General features: G+C 47.2%; 1 protein-coding gene across 1 annotated transcript in view; it reads right to left on the reverse strand.

The window, feature by feature from the left end:
* Window positions 1-2,386: 2,386 nt before the first annotated feature.
* Iqcj (IQ motif containing J) overlaps window positions 2,387-15,614 on the reverse strand; it is a 116,437-nt gene continuing 103,209 nt past the window's right edge. The window contains exons 2-4 of the mRNA XM_048345858.1: window positions 14,632-14,696; window positions 8,831-8,911; window positions 2,387-2,630 (exon numbers count right to left, since the gene is read on the reverse strand). Of these exons, the coding sequence (XP_048201815.1) occupies window positions 2,387-2,630; window positions 8,831-8,911; window positions 14,632-14,696 (390 nt within the window). The remainder of the gene's footprint in view (window positions 2,631-8,830; window positions 8,912-14,631; window positions 14,697-15,614) is intronic.

Raw genomic sequence — 15,614 nt, forward strand, 5'->3', positions numbered from 1 at the left:
GAGAGCTCAGATCACCAGCACGGAACCGTGGTTACGTGTTTCACTCTGCCCTCTGCCAGGAACTTAACCACTAAGCCAGGCCCGGACAACCAACACAACGCGCCACTCAGCGCAGGGACCCTGTGGAAGCAAGGCCTCCCAAGTGGCTAGGCCTGGACAGACAGGAGGGCAGGTGGACAGGAGGACGGGCGGTCATTTGAGGGCCTCTGGCAAGGCTGCAGAGCTCCCCAGGTGGTTGGCCTGATTCGATTCTAGAAGACTGACAAGTGCTCAAAGCAAGGAAACCCAGGTTCCGCATGCGAGACTACACGTGAGTCAGGCCCCCTGCCGTGATCGCGGCCTTGGAGTTGGATGCAAGCCTCCCTGTGGGAGATGAGCAGGTAACACCGGGTAGGTGTGTGGTGTCCAGCAGAGCGGAAAGCTTTACACAGCTGGCTTCCCATCCCTTCCAGACAAGCTCAGCCCCTGTGGGCCGGGGCTGGCGTCCTCCATGCCCAGAAACTTAAAGTCCACCTACTGGAAGACAGGGGAACCGAACCTTCCCCACTGGGGTTTCCTGGGAGATGAGTGAGCCCAATGGGCCTGGCTGGATGTTGAGGTGGGAGAGAATCACCGCCCCCCCCCCCCGTCCTTCAAGCACCTTTGTCCCCACGTGGATGTGAGGACGAATCTTCCTGAGTGGAGCCCCAGGAACGGGGACCCAAAGGGAATTGAAGGAGCTGAGCTGTCTGTAGCAACTTGCAACAACAGGTGCAGAGTTGATGAACATTGTGTCTTGGGTTTGGGCACAGTGGAGTCCCAGCCTCCCAGGAGGTGGAGGTAGGAGAATGGAGGTCAGCAAGCACACAAATGGGAGGTCTTAGCTCAACGAAACCAAAACCAAATAGAGTAGCTTCCTAGCAAGTTCAAAGTCCCCAGTTCGAATCCCAGCACCTCTCCCTCCCCTCTCCGATGGCATGAGCCAACGGGGAAAATGTGTGCTCACAGCCAAAGCACTCGAGTGCTGGAGTCCACGCGGGCAGCAGAGATGATGCAATTCTCCTAGGTCTCCCCTAAAGCCCAAACATCGAGTCCAAAGCACGGCTGAAAGCACCCGGTCCGATCGGGGGCCTGTTCAAAGGCAGTAAAGCCAAACTTTTAACTGGCTGGCAAAAAGATTTCTGAGGCTGAATTTCCATCCTTCAAATAGAATCTTCCAGGTCATTTAATCCGCACGTTCTGTTGGCATTTACAGCACGCTTCCTAAGCACCCGATTTGCAGTTTATTATTTTTTACTCACAAATCATGGACTACAAGCAAATGCCAAAAGCCCAGGCATTTTTCCAGCATGGCTCACATGCGCCCTCTAGTGCCAGGAGGTCTACGCAGCAGCCATGCCACCAAGAAATTGTCCATTCCTCCAATCAGTTAAAACAAAACAACAACAAAACCACCAAACAAACTTCTACAGGTATAAACACATGCTATTCCCCCTCCTCAAAAATGACATCCCTACATTAAAAAAATTAAAGAATATACAGTGTAACCATCAGAGCACACTTTACAATGTAACTTCTGCTGCTTGATCCCAAGGAGAACATACTATTCTGAACGTCCCAAAGCCGTTCAGCATTTCAGGGACTGTTTAAACATCAGCACCATAGCACACGCCACCAAATTCGACTTCAGAAGTGCCCGATGGCTGAATTCTCCCCAGCTTTGGTGTTTACTAACGTACGCATTTTCACCAGGTTCCTTTCTTCCTTCCCCATGTCACCCCAGGGCTCTGTAAGCGGTTGAGCCGAGGGTCACCGGGGCTGCGTTGTGCCGGTGAGATCCGTTTACCTTTCAGATCTTAGTAGCCAACGCTTCACAATCTTCATTCCCAGCTTCTCCTGAAGGAACAGCACCGTAGGCAGGGACCGTGCCGTGAGCACCCCACGATGCGCGTCCAGCAGCCGAGGAGGTGGCCCTTGGGTGGGGCCTTGTTCTCCTCAGCCCCTGCACACTGGGCCGCCCCCCACCCCAGCCTTGTGGACTGCTTATCTGACCCTGAGTGCTGACCCCTTTCTGTCCTTGTGAAAGGTCTCTCCCTAATTCCAACAAGTATGACAAGATCAGCCTCTCCCCCCACAAGCCACACGAGGCCCACAGGAGGCCCACAGGAGGCCCACAAAGCCTGGGTAAGGCCCACGCAAGGCCCACAGGGTCTGTCTACACAAGGCCCCCCCACAGCCTGCACGAGGCCCACGCGAGGCCTGTCTGAGGCCCACGCAAGCAGACTGCTGTAATGAACAGAACCAAAACCCTACCTGAGTCCCATAGGCCGGGCAACCGACAAAGGAGGAACCCAGGCTGGCTTCAAAGGCAATCGATCTCTCTAGACTTAATGGAGTCCCTTTGTGCTCACGAATCATCTCGGTGTGGAGGCAATAACCTCAAGAAGCAACCCCGCACCCGAGCCAGACCCGGGGGGAGGGGGAGGGGGGAGGGGGGAGGGAGCCCAGCACTCACGGGCGTGCTGCTGTCGGAGAAGGTGTTCATGCTGACTGAGCTGCTGAGCTTGTCCGAGGAGACGGAGGGCGGCGACGGGCTCCTCTTCTCCACAACATCTTGTCTCTGTAGGTGCTCCCGCCACGCCCGCTGAATGCTGCAAGAAACCAGCACACCTGTCACCCGTGCCCAGGCCCCAGGCTTGGCACAGCTCGGGACGAACTGGCCCTGAAGACAAGACAGGAAGTGTGAGCACGCGTGGAGTGCGGGCTAGGACGGCAGGAGGCTGGCGTCTCCCTCCATTCTACCACTGGACTCTGGTTTACTCTGCTGATCTTCACATGCCTCCCCTGGCCGACGCAGTCAGGAGAACTCCACTTGGTCCGCACCCACGAGCAAACCTTCCCGTCTCTCTTAAATGAGAATCATGAGCCAGCGGAAGGCTACGTATTCATTTGTCCCATCCAGGATCATCAAGGTGACAAGGTCAACTCTGGGCTCTGGACAGGGACTTCAGCCCACACCTGCGGGGCTGGCACTGGTTCAGACGTCCAGGTGAGGGTCAGGCATCCACCATGCAGTGACCTCTGGGTGACCTTGCTCTGGGAACAGGCATGAGATCACTGTGGGTATGGATTTTTACACTTGATAGGAGCAGGAAGTGTTTGGGGGAAGGGAGGGAGGGGAGGTGAGGAGGGGATGGGAGGAAAGGAGGGAGGAAGGGAAGGAGGGAGGGAGAAGGAAGCATCAAAAGAAGGAAAGTGCTAGGAATTACAAGGCTCAGGGAAAAGCCTAGAAGCTGCCATCAGAGACCAGACACTGCATTTTGCAGCCGAGAGGCTGGTTCCTTGAAGCGCTGGCAGGCTTGGCTCTCCTGCTAGACTGTGTCAGGAGTTGTGCAGTTTGTGCTGAATTGAGAAGAACGTTAAGGCCCTTCCCTCCGGAGTAAATAGATCTCAAACCCCACTGCAGGAGGCTCTGGCTCTGCATTGCATTGCATTGTACCACTGTTCAATTATGCAATGCTTGTTCTGACTTCTACGTTTTCTCATTGGCTTAAAGATCTTGCAAGTCCTGAAAGGTGCCCTACTGGGCTGATGCTGCCATTATTTCTTCCAGGACTATTTCATTAGAGGAAAGCAAACATTGGAAAGCTGTTAGTCAAGCGCATGGTCAGAGGTTTGGGGTCTCCTGGAGTCCAGCTAACAAGTTCTGCCCCTCAAGGCTGACACAAACACACACACACACACACACACACACACACACACACACACACACCATTCTTCCAGAGCTCCAAAAGTACACCACTGTAAATGAAATGAGAAGACATCAACACAGGCTTGTGTAAGACTGAGAGCCATTCTACTCTTCTCCTCTTATGAAGTTCCTGTGACGACACGGAACATAAAGAAAACTCAGTGGCCTTTTCAGTAGTTTTACACTGTGACCTCACTGAACACCAGGGGCGGTGTCACACTTTTAAAGAACCAAAAACAGTGTAGTGGGCAGTGGGAGACATGTAAAGCGGAACTTGCCTAAGCCAATCCCCTTTCCCTTCTTAGTTTTATGGAATCTGGAGATTGGTGTATCGATTTTCCTTCAGGCAGAGATGAAGAAAACAACCTTCTAAATGAGGAGAGAACACAGTATCTTTAACACCTCACCAAAGATGTGTTAAAAATATTTCTATACCCATCTGATTCCATAATTCAAGTTTTGCCTGTGTTTTAACATTTTCTGGTGGAGAGGGAGGGAAGTACTGGAGTTGGAATCCAGGGCTCTGTGCTTGCTAGCTGGGCACGCGACCACTTGAGCCACAGCTCCAGCTTTTAGCTCTGGTTGTTTTTGAGTTCAGGTCCTGTTGTTTTTTCTTTGTACAGGCTGACCTGGCCCTCAAGCCTCCTCTTTACCCCTGTCACCATAGCTTAGTGACAGGCATGCATCTGTCGAGATGGGGACGCGTCAACTTTCTTTTCTTTGATTGCCCGGGCTAGCCCAGAACCACGGCCCCTCCAGCTGCAGCATGCTACGTAGTGGCCTCGATGAGCCCAGGCCACACCCCCAGCTATTGGCGGGCGATGGGGCTTTCACAAACTTCCTATTTTGGCCTGGTCTGGCCTTGAACCATGAGCCTCCCAATCTCAGCCTCCCAAGTAGCCAATGGCCTGTGCCACAGACACCCTGAACGTTATTTTATTTTGGAAGACTTAATTTACAGCCATTGTCCAGATATATGGAAATAAATTTACTTCTATGTAATAGTTTATTTTTTTCTTTAACTTAAGATGAAACATCTTCTACCTACCCATTGTCTTTCACAGTTAAAGTCTTAAACACGGCAGGGCAAGATAGGCATTGAGTTAGCATTATGGTTAAAAATAACAGGTCTCATCTTGGGAGCAAAGCCTGTAATATACAGGCCTGGCTAGATATTGCACATTCAAACTATGCCTTAGTTTCCCCAAGCTGGACACTGTTTCAGCGACTCAGCCCAGGGACAAGAGCCACCTCCAGGGACGTGGAGAGAAGGGTCTGCCTGGTGCAAAGCTCACAGACTGAGCATTGGAAGGGAAAGTGGCTGCTAGAACCAGGCAAAAGGAGAAGAAGTTAATACTAGACAGATGAAACCAGCTGCTGTAGTAACGAAGAACTCGAAAATCATTGACACCGAGATGCATGTGTAAGGACCACAGCTCCCTTCCTGGACAGAGAGCTCGATGCACCCATGTTGCTGGATTTGCTTATCTTGTATTTGGAAAAAGTCTTTAAATAGCTTCATAACATCAAAGAACCATTAATGTGGGGCTGGGAGTGCTCGTTTAGCAAACACAAAGCCCTGGGTTTGATACCCACCACTGCCAAAGCAACAAAACCAAACAAGAACTAGCGACTTACACACAAAATCCACATTTCTGGTTATAGACAAAAATTTGAAAATTCTGGTCAGAGAATAATCTTTTCTAGGTTATATAGATTCATAATATCATGGCTTCATCATTTAAAAAATTAAGTAAAATGAAGTGATGCCAGCTATAAGGAAGCTAGCCTGAGTTGAAACTCCAGTATTGAAAAAATAATAATAAGCTAAGTCCTACCAATTAGTTTGCATGTCTAGCTCAGCCCCAGGAAGACTAGGTGTGTCACTGACTACCCGTTCAAATATAGACATTAAAGTCAAAGCCTAGGAGCCAGTTGCTCAGTATTGCTACCACTGAGGGGTCTTTGGAAATTTTCTACAGGTTTCTTCACCAATCCCAAGGACGAGAATGGGGGCAGCTTGGGTGGCTTGTGTATTAATAACACTTTTACTTCGGAAGAAGACACCTCAGAAATGAGGCACGTGGGTGGTCACTGCCTCTAAGCAAGAAGAGCCGTACTGAGATGCTACTAAACATTCAAACTGAAGTGTGTCCAACACGGCCAGCCCCAGGCCTTCACCTAAGTGAGGACTCGCTGCCCGCAGCGCCCCCTGGAGGTGATGTGGTGAAGACGAGACCCCATGAGGCTCTCTGGTCTCTATTGCTGGGGATGTGCTACGCATGCGATTGCAGGTGTGTTCTCTCAACACGGAGTTCCTCCACGAGCTTAAAGACAAAGATGCACTTGTGAGAAAGGGCGTCCACAATGGCAAATGTCCCTGCGGGTTTTACTTCTCATTTGCTGTGGCGTTAAGCAAAATGCTAACCAACTGGCCCACGTGGTTCTCATTCACAACAAGAGAGCCACAATGGCTTTGTAATGCTTGCAAGATGTGAAAGAAATAGCAAGCAAGTCAGCCCCACACGGGACACATAGATCCTACATAAATGATTGTAACACTGGAGAAAAGGCCAGACCGGTATGCTGGTGGCAAGCAAAAATCTCAGCTACTTGAGAGGAGGAGGTAGCACAATCGCTGTCTGAGGCTAACCTGGGCAAAAGCATGAGACCATACCTGGAAAAGAAACCAAAGCAAAAAGATCTGGAGCTGGGGCTCCTGTGGTGAGACTTGAGTGGAGCGACCCTGCCTAGCAAGCATGAAGACCAGAGCTCACCCCCTAGTGTGAGACAGAGACAGACAGAGAACCAAATGCTTCAGATATTCTGACTTAACACATGCATGGTATATACACTGATAGGATGTTCTGGATTTCTGAGGACCTCTGTTGGAACCCAAATGTTATTACTAAATGTTATTTAAGATGTTATTAAAATGTTAGGAGAGGTTCACTGGCTGGAAGTCTTCCCTGGACTTCCTTGTGGAGAGCTCGGGACAATCCTACAAGACAGAAGGGGCGTTCTCATTCTCCAGAGGATAACAAGGCCTGGAAGCCACCAGTGCTCCCTAGGCAGAGCAGGGATTCGAACCTGGATCACTCAAATTCCACACTCTGTACTCTCACCCATTCTTCTCTCACAGGTTCCAACAATTAAACTATGTACTAAAGTAGATTAGCATTGTGGCCAAACAAATGCAGTGTAACGAGGCTTTATTAAGAGATAGCAGCAAAGTTTAAGCAATTGTCTTCCTTCCCTAGAGTATTTTTTTTCTCTTTACAGAATCGAAATGTTGTCTCGTCACAAAATTAAAAATATTAATAAAAAAATCAAGAGGGGAAATGGTAGCATTTAATGAGCAGACTTAAAGGATGGTTTGCATTCAAACCACCAGCAAGTTATTCCGTCAAAAAGGAAAAAATCCACTTCTAAAGCCTAAGGAAAGAGATTGCCCACAGCTTTCAAGTGGTGGCCTGCACAGGGAAGTTCAGCTGAGCTCTTACCCCAGTACCAAGAGTGGCCACGCAGAGAAAGGCAACAGCTCCATGGAACTGGACAGCCTGGCCGTCATCCAGGCTCCCCTGCTGAGACGGGACAGCCTGGCCCCCACCCAGCCCACCCCAGCCTTGCCCTGCTGTGCTGTCCTTCTTCATACTGACTCGCACCAGCCCCGGCTCCTGAGATGAATAGGAGTTCCCCATTGTCGGGAAGCCTGGGTCACCTTGGTTCTCAGGCACAGGGTACAGGAGAGGGCACACCAGGAGAGGAGAGAAAGACTGGAAAGAGCAAAGGGAAGGGCATCGGCTTGCTACGCAGCTGCAGCAGTTGCCTCCTGTGTGGAGGGGTGGCATGCATTCTGCCATGGGAGTAACAAATTTAATAACCAGATTAGACAAAAGTCACTGAACTGGAGTGAATTCTCTGGTGGGACTCAGATTGCATTATTGGGCAAGATTAAGTTCTGCCTCCCTCATCCCCCTCCAGTGAGTGGAAATGGGGGTTGGAGTTATTAGAGGAGATAAGAAGCCATTTGTTTGCACCTCACTGAGCTGAGACTCCTCCATCAAACCAGCAGACATGAAATAATGCAATGCCAGTTATCCGAGTATGCTGGACTTGGGCTCCGAGACCTTTTCTTCTGCCTCTCTCCTCCATTCCTGCCCCTCGGCTTCCACGCATTGGAGGTGATGAAAGCTATTGAAAGGCCACCGCATTCTCCTAACTGAATTCCAGCAGCATTCAAATTGCATTCTAACTTTTCACATAGCAACTTTCCTTTCTGGTATTTTTTTTTTTTTCCACATTGAACCAGACCTTATCTTAATGAGAAAATCCCTCAGGATCCAGTGACCTGCTCTGTGAAGCTGACACACACTTACACAAAGGATTCCACAGCCTGATTCACACGTGCTCACAGGTGCAGCACCCAGATTCCTGTAAGGGAACTTCTTTTTTTTTTTTTTTTTTTGGCCAGTCCTGGGCCTTGGACTCAGGGCCTGAGCACTGTCCCTGGCTTCCTTTTGCTCAAGGCTAGCACTCTGCCACTTGAGCCACAGCGCCACTTCTGGCCGTTTTCTGTATATGTGGTGCTGGGGAATCGAACCCAGGGCCTCATGTATACAAGGCAAGCTCTCTTGCCACTAGGCCATATCCCCAGCCCCTGTAAGGGAACTTCTTAAGAGTGTTACAGACATAGAGACAGAGACACATACAGAGAAACAGAGACAGAGACAGAGAACACACAGACAGAGAACTAGAGAGACAGAGACCCAGAGACATGCCATCACTGGCAATTTGTTGTCTCTCTAAGCAGAATGAAACGGGGAGAAATCACAGTCATAAACCATTGTTAATTGTCTTTTCCCTACCGCGGGATATTTTCTTTGACGTTTGAGAGGCGGCAGTGAGGTGGTCCCTGCCCTGACCCACAGGTGGCGCTGTGGCTCCAGGCAGCTTAGTGCTGCTTGGACCCGGGGGAGGAACTGTATTGCTCTTAAGTGTGAGATTAAATTTTTTTTAATGTCTTAAGGAACTCCTACAGTCCAGATCCCCCACCCCACCCCAAAGCAATTATTTAACACTAACTTTATAATAACTTACATTTTCACCTTTGATTCCAAGGGCTGGAGGTTGAGGGGATATTTTTCAATATTATTCTCCACATCCATGGCCAGCTGGCGACTGGAAACAGAAATAACATCTCAGTCTCTCTGAAACCAGGAAATTAACATGGCTAGCAATCATACTGGTACATCATCTATTTGGGAAGAAGCTAATGTAGACTCAATTTTTATTTATTTGAATCTATTAACGGAATCCTAAAAATGTGTAGTAGATGACCACATATTAGAAAAAAAAATGTTGCTGTGCTTTTTACTTCTCTCCTTGGGCCTTGGTCAGAGCTAAGGCATGGAGAAAGACAAACTCGAACCCAGCCTCATTTCAGGTGGAGATGAAATAGCAGACTGGTTTGCACCTCATAATACCCCCAAGTGGTAAGTAGGAGTATCCTTTATTGAGCCCTCCTCTTTCCCCAGTCCCATCCCCATTCATTCCCAGTGGAGTCACTGCTGGTACCTTTCCTTCTCCATTCTAGAAGCTGTTCCCGGGTTCCCACTCTGAGCAAGACAGCTACTACTACCTCGTCACATCAGCTACTACTACCTGGGACTACAATGGCCAATGACAAGTTAGACTGGGGCTGGGTTTTAAAGAGTGGACTGGAAGTCGCAGGTTGAGAGTAAAAGGTGTTGATGAGGAAGTCAAGAAACAGGGAAGCAGAAATGGAAACATTCTAAGGCTATTTTTTAATTGTTTATTGTTTGTTGGTCCTGGGGCTTGAGCTCTGGGTCTGGGTGCTGTCCCTGAGTTCTTCAGCTCAAGGCTAACACTCCACTACTTGAGCCATAGTGCCACTTCTGGTTTTCTGGTAGTTCATTGGAGATAAGAGTCTCACAGAGTTTCCTGCCTGGGCTGGCTTTGAACTGTGATCCTCAGATCTCAGCCTCCTGAGTAGCTAAGATTACAGGTGTGAGCCACCAATGCCTGGCCCAAGGCTATTTTTTAGCCAGCTAAAAGTGACTGAGACAAGTGGATAATAAAAGTGAGTGGTAAAAGAAGATAAGTTTGGATGACCATAAGACTAATAGTCACTGGTTACAAAATGTGTACCAAACACTGTCATAGGTATTTTACATTTATTATTTCATTTAATTATTTCAGTAACTTTTTGTTGCTTTTGCTGTTGTGTAGCTCAGAAATCTGAGGCTCAGTGCTGGACAAACCGTAGCAAAACTTGTGCCTTGCGGCTTTCTCCCTGCAAGATACTGCTTAGAAGGTTGTTTCTAGCTCCTTAATCCTGTTATCTGCAGTGTGTGGAAGTCATATACTTTATATTCCAATCCAATACACACATGGTAGGGTGTGTGTGTGTGTGTGCGTGTGTGTGCGTGTGTGTGTGCGTGTGTGTGCGTGTGTGTGTGCGTGTGTGTATGTAACCAAAGTTTCAAGAAAAGTTATTTCTCCAATTGCATACTGATGCATTTCGATTCGATTTTGCAAGATTTTTCAAAAGCCAATGGGGACCTATCAAATTTAGTTAACAAAACATCAATGGATTGTGGCCTACGGCATGAAGAAAGAGCATTAGTACAGGAAACACAAAATATTGGAGCCAGGTGAGGTGGTAAATGGTATGTTTGAGGTGGCTTGCCACGGAGTAAGCAAGGACAGTGGAAGCTCATTAGAAAGCTGTTCAACTTGGCCAGGCAATGAGAACCAGAATTATGGTGGCAGTAAAGAAAAAGAAAAGATAAGCAAAAAGAAAAAAAAATGTCCAGAGCTGATTCATCAAAATCATGACTTTCCTCTGCAGAAAAAGGATTTAGCCAGCCAGGAGCCAGGGAAAATACGGTTGAGCAGATAAGTTCCTATGTCACCACTAGGTGGTGCCATGAGCCCAAGATCGCTTTGTGGGCCACCAGCCTGATGACTGGAGAGAATGTGTTTGGTATTCAGGGTTTGTTATTAAACCTCCCTTATTCTCTCATGCTACAAAGACATTTAATGTCACGAGTGGCGGGAATAAAACAAGGAATGGGGGGATGAAATGATGAAAACTCTTGACAGCCTACTGTGTTGATGATTTTACAGAATCCGAGACAAAGATGGGTACTGGATTAGCAACAGGTGTGGTTAGTGGTGTCAGAGAAAACACAGGGTCCTATGTGAGCATGGAAAGTCCATTTTTATGATCCTAGGGTCTTGTAGTTACAACAGCCTTCTAGAAGAATTCCTTAAGATTCTGTTAATTATAGCCCATTAATTACAAATGAGCAAATTGTCAACCGACATATATGTAAGTGTCTCATAGAACCTATCGTTACACAACGACCAGTAATAATGGTGTCATATATTGAAAAAGAGAATAATAAAACATTTGTATTATTGGGTTTGATAACTTGGAAGTATATGTTGAGCATTCCCAACCAATTCTATGCTTCCAATACCTGCTGGTTTAAACGGGCTATCATTACTCCATTCCATGAATGATTTGTTGTTTTTAATGATGTGATTATAGGTTAAGAGAACATGACCCTTGCCCATGTCTCCTACAAGAAATCCAGGCAGACTCAATAGTTACCAAAAAAAAAAAAAAATGGCTCTCAGCTTAAGGTCTTCCTCAAATCAATAGATGATTATCATAAACAATAGAGTCCTAAGTAGCCTCCTCATTAAGGGCCTTACTAATCTCTAATTTTGGACATGTGCCAAGCTTTAAATAGATTGTGTGTGTGTGTGTGTGTGTGTGTGTGTGTGTGTGTGTTCAATTGCACTCAGCTGGCCCTACCTATGGCCTCCCATAGCAATGGGCTTGATGTTTTCTCTCCCTTTACATTGTCTACCTCAACCTCCTGCTGAGCATTTAGAATAAATGTTCCAAGGGGGAATTACAGATCAGCTGCCATGACACCACGATCACTTAACGTACGGTTACTTCAGGGGATGGCGATCAGCACCTAAGTCAGCCATGGTGATAATGGAATGCCTAATATGCTCACTCTTAGCACAACCATTTTTCAATCAAATCTGACAGCTTTCAAGGACACAGCTCTGCCTAGAAGCAGACAAGAAATCCATGCAAACGGGTTAACCACTGATGCCGGTGTCCACTGCTTATTGTTCAGGACAAGCAGAAAAGGAAAGGCTTCTTTAAAGCCTTTGAAAAGAAGACACCGAAATTCATAGGTCGGTGAGCTCTGAGAGGAGGCCATGCCTACCCACCCCCCCCACCCCCGGGATTCCTCTCTATCAGGATTGGAGAAAAGAAGCATGCAAAACAGCCTTGCTCCTTTCCAGAAGCTTTTAGCCTCCCAAGGCCTTTGGATGTGGGTGGCCAGGGGAGGGAGGGGCGAAGCCACAAAGGAACCACTACCTTCCATGTGTCTTCCTGAGGGTGGGAGCGGGGTGGGGGTGGGGAGGTGTGGGGGAGGTGGTGCTGCTTGGGAAGACCCACAAAAAGCTGTGGTCACTTAGCAAGAAAAGAGAAGAAGACTCGGAGTTCATTTCCTACGGTAAAATCAATCATGAGAAAGCAATGGAGGCAGCATAAATAAATAAAGAAATGGATGGAGCCTCCCAGAGGTGCTGTGTGCTCAGAGAACACAGGTAAGGAACCCCCCACCCCCGCCCCTCTCCCCATCTGCACAGCTGGCTTTGAACTCTTAGAATCTCCTGAAGGCGTGGGGGGGAGGGGTCCTCTGCAGATACCATTCTGCTAGGCTTGGGGGGGCAAGCCACAAGCCGGGCACTTGCATGAAGCTGACAGAGGATGGTAAGAGCAGCAAAGATGGAGAGCTCTGATCGGGACCTAATGTCATCCCAACACTGACTCTGAGCCAGCTGAAACTCCTTCGGTATTCTTGTTTACCTAGTCCTGGTGCTGGGGATGTGGGATTAAGCTACTTGTTTACTTTTTATGACTTAACTGTACTTTCAACAGGTGCACAAAAGCCTAGAAATCATACATATCCATGCCCCATTCTCTCCCAGCCTCTGGTAACCAACCATCCGACTTTCCGATCTCTAGATTCCACCCATGAGTGGAATCACCTGCCACCTGTGCATGCCCGGCTTTGTTTCCTTAACGTGACATCCTCTAGTTTCACCCATGTTGTCACAAACCACAGTGCGTCATTCCTTTTGGTGGGTGAGTAGTATTCTAGTGTGTCAGGGCACTACATTTTCTTTTTCCATCCGTCAACACTTGGCTTGTTCCCGTGTCAGTTATTGTGCAGGCAGTGAGCACAGGAGTTGGTTTGTTCAATGGACTGACTCGTTTCTTGCGGGTCTAAGCCCAGGATGGGATTGCTGGATCCATGGTAGTTCTAGTTTTTATTTTTTGAGGAATCTCCTTAGTGTTTTCATAATGGCGGGAAGATGTTGTTCTTCTGTATGCTTATTATTGACCACAGGTATAATAGGAATAAATGAAATCCGTAGCCAACGCTGAAAGTCCATTTGATCAGAAGGCTGACTGTGACAGGTGGTGAGTTTGTAGAACCTCATGGAAGGAACAGGCCTCAGGAGTTGTGTGGCCCAAACCTGCCCAGGTGGAAAGGGAGGGGCAGCGTGGATTGCAAGGCCTGGGTTGCCTCCATTTTCTTATTTTCCATTTTAAGAAGGAACCGGGGGACCAGAGTCGTTGAATAATTTGCTCAGACCCACAGAGCTTGGGAAAGGCAGAAAGAGCCAGCCAAGGCCCGCCACTTCCAGAGATTTATGCTTTCATTGTCTTCATTCTTCTTGTAGGCTTCCAATATGCAGCCCAGACTGACCTCGAACTCGCCACCCTCCTGCCCTGGTGTTCCTAGGGCTGGGGCTCCAGGCATGCATCACCGTAACAAGCTCTGCTCATTTCTTCATTCACTTTGTTTTCGAGGAGGCTGGAGTTTTACAAAGGTGATCACTTTTCTGGGTTACAAGGCTGTTTGTTCATATATCCTACTCATTAGTCCTTCCTCTGCTTTGTAGAACCAGAATAGGTTTGTTTCTTTTCTACAGAAACATTCCTTCATATCTGTCATGCTTGCTCCTTTTGGGATTTTGTTTGTTTTCTGGCTACATGTTGTCTGTTTCTACAGTACTTAGCACAGTTGTAGAATGCTGCTGGTTTCCATTGCTTCCTCTGGTACCTTTAGGAAGGTCAACCTCCTCTTCTTCCACCTCCTCCTGCTCCTCCATCTTTTGGTGCAAGGGTGTGAACTCAAGGTCTCATGTTTATGTGACCTGCCTCTACCACTTGAATCATACCTCAAGCCCTGCTTTTTGCTGGTTTTGAAGTTGGAGTCTAGGAAACATTTCTATCTGAGCTGGCTTCATATTTCATTCTGTGGAGTAGGTAGGATTACAAGCATGAGCCACCCATGCTCAACTGCCATCTGCTTTTTAAGGGTGGTGCCCAGAGGCAAGCGTGGCCCCACACGAGCCTGTGACAAGGACTGAGACTGGGCAGTGGCAGACAGCGAGGACACTGGGGATTCCAAACCCAAGCCTGAGTTCTATCCTCACCCTCACTAGTTGAACTTATTTGGACAAGTTTCTGAAATCTCTCTGAACCTCTGCAACCATCTGCAACATGGAAACAGGAATGCTTGTATCAAAAGGCCGTAATCAGCATCCCTACAAGGAAAGGTTCGGACGTGTTAATGGTACAGAGTGCGCTGTAAGTCTTCAGTAGATGACGACCATTTTCTTCCCCTTACCGTCACAACGTAGGCCTATGTTTTCACTCTTGTCTCCTCTACTCTAAATTCTCTGTTGAGCAGCTAAACTTGAAGTATGGTTGATTTTTATGCAAGCTTTTCAGCCTAGCAAGTAATTTCCTTTAATATCTTACTTACTTTTCAAGCAAATATTTTCCATCATTAACTTGTTCTAAAGGGTTCTGTAATCTTTTCAGTTCTTCCTGTAAAAAAAAAAAAAGGGAAAGAAGTGTCTTAAAATCGGTACTTTGTACTTCTGGTAATGTTATTTGAGAATGATTATTAGCAAAATGAACATAGTTTTAAGAATTATGGACTTCACTGTGTTCTGTATTTAATGGAATAGATTATTTAGGGAGTGTTTCCTATTGTTGTCAAAAGTATTACTAAAGTGGTGATGCTGTTCAAAATATATTGTATTCATAAACTGCTTTGTTACATGGCAAGTCCTTTGTACAACTACTTAAATATAAGAATAAAATGTATTATTAACAGTATTGTTGGTTGGTTGATAGATAGGCGACTCTTGATAAACTTGCCTCTTGATAAATTCTTCTCTGGACCCCATCTGCTTACACACACACATTCACACACACACACACGGACACTCACACAGCCTTCCTTTGAATTCCAGTCACCCATATCCTTTATAATCCCATTTCTCTTATTACATGTTCCTGGTGGTGATACTGCCCATCTTATCAATTACAGAAGATTTAAATAAAGCTCACAGAACTTTGTTCCCAGACAGACCACAATTCTCTAAAGCCTCGTCACCAGAAACTGCTGAGGTGCCTCACAGAAGTCACAGTGAGAATTACAGTTGTGTCTTGCTCTATGAGCCAAAGATTTCTCTCACTTGCTTAAAACACTTTCAGCTGAGCTTGGGGGTTGTTTTTAGCCATTGAAAGAATTCTGAGAGGTGAATGTGAGACACGACCCAGACCTCCTGAACTCAAAATTCTAAGCTGAGCTGCAGAAGAATGAGTTTGCACACACACAGGTGGTTGCTTGTTTGGTTTGTCTATATAAAAACATTTTCCATAGAAAACAAATGGGTAACAAGAGGCAGTCTTCACGTCCTCTTTGTATACCATGAGACTTCTGTGTCAAATGTCAGT

The sequence above is a fragment of the Perognathus longimembris genome, chromosome 5, assembly GCF_023159225.1.
Source record: "Perognathus longimembris pacificus isolate PPM17 chromosome 5, ASM2315922v1, whole genome shotgun sequence".
Taxonomy (NCBI): Eukaryota; Metazoa; Chordata; class Mammalia; order Rodentia; family Heteromyidae; genus Perognathus; species Perognathus longimembris.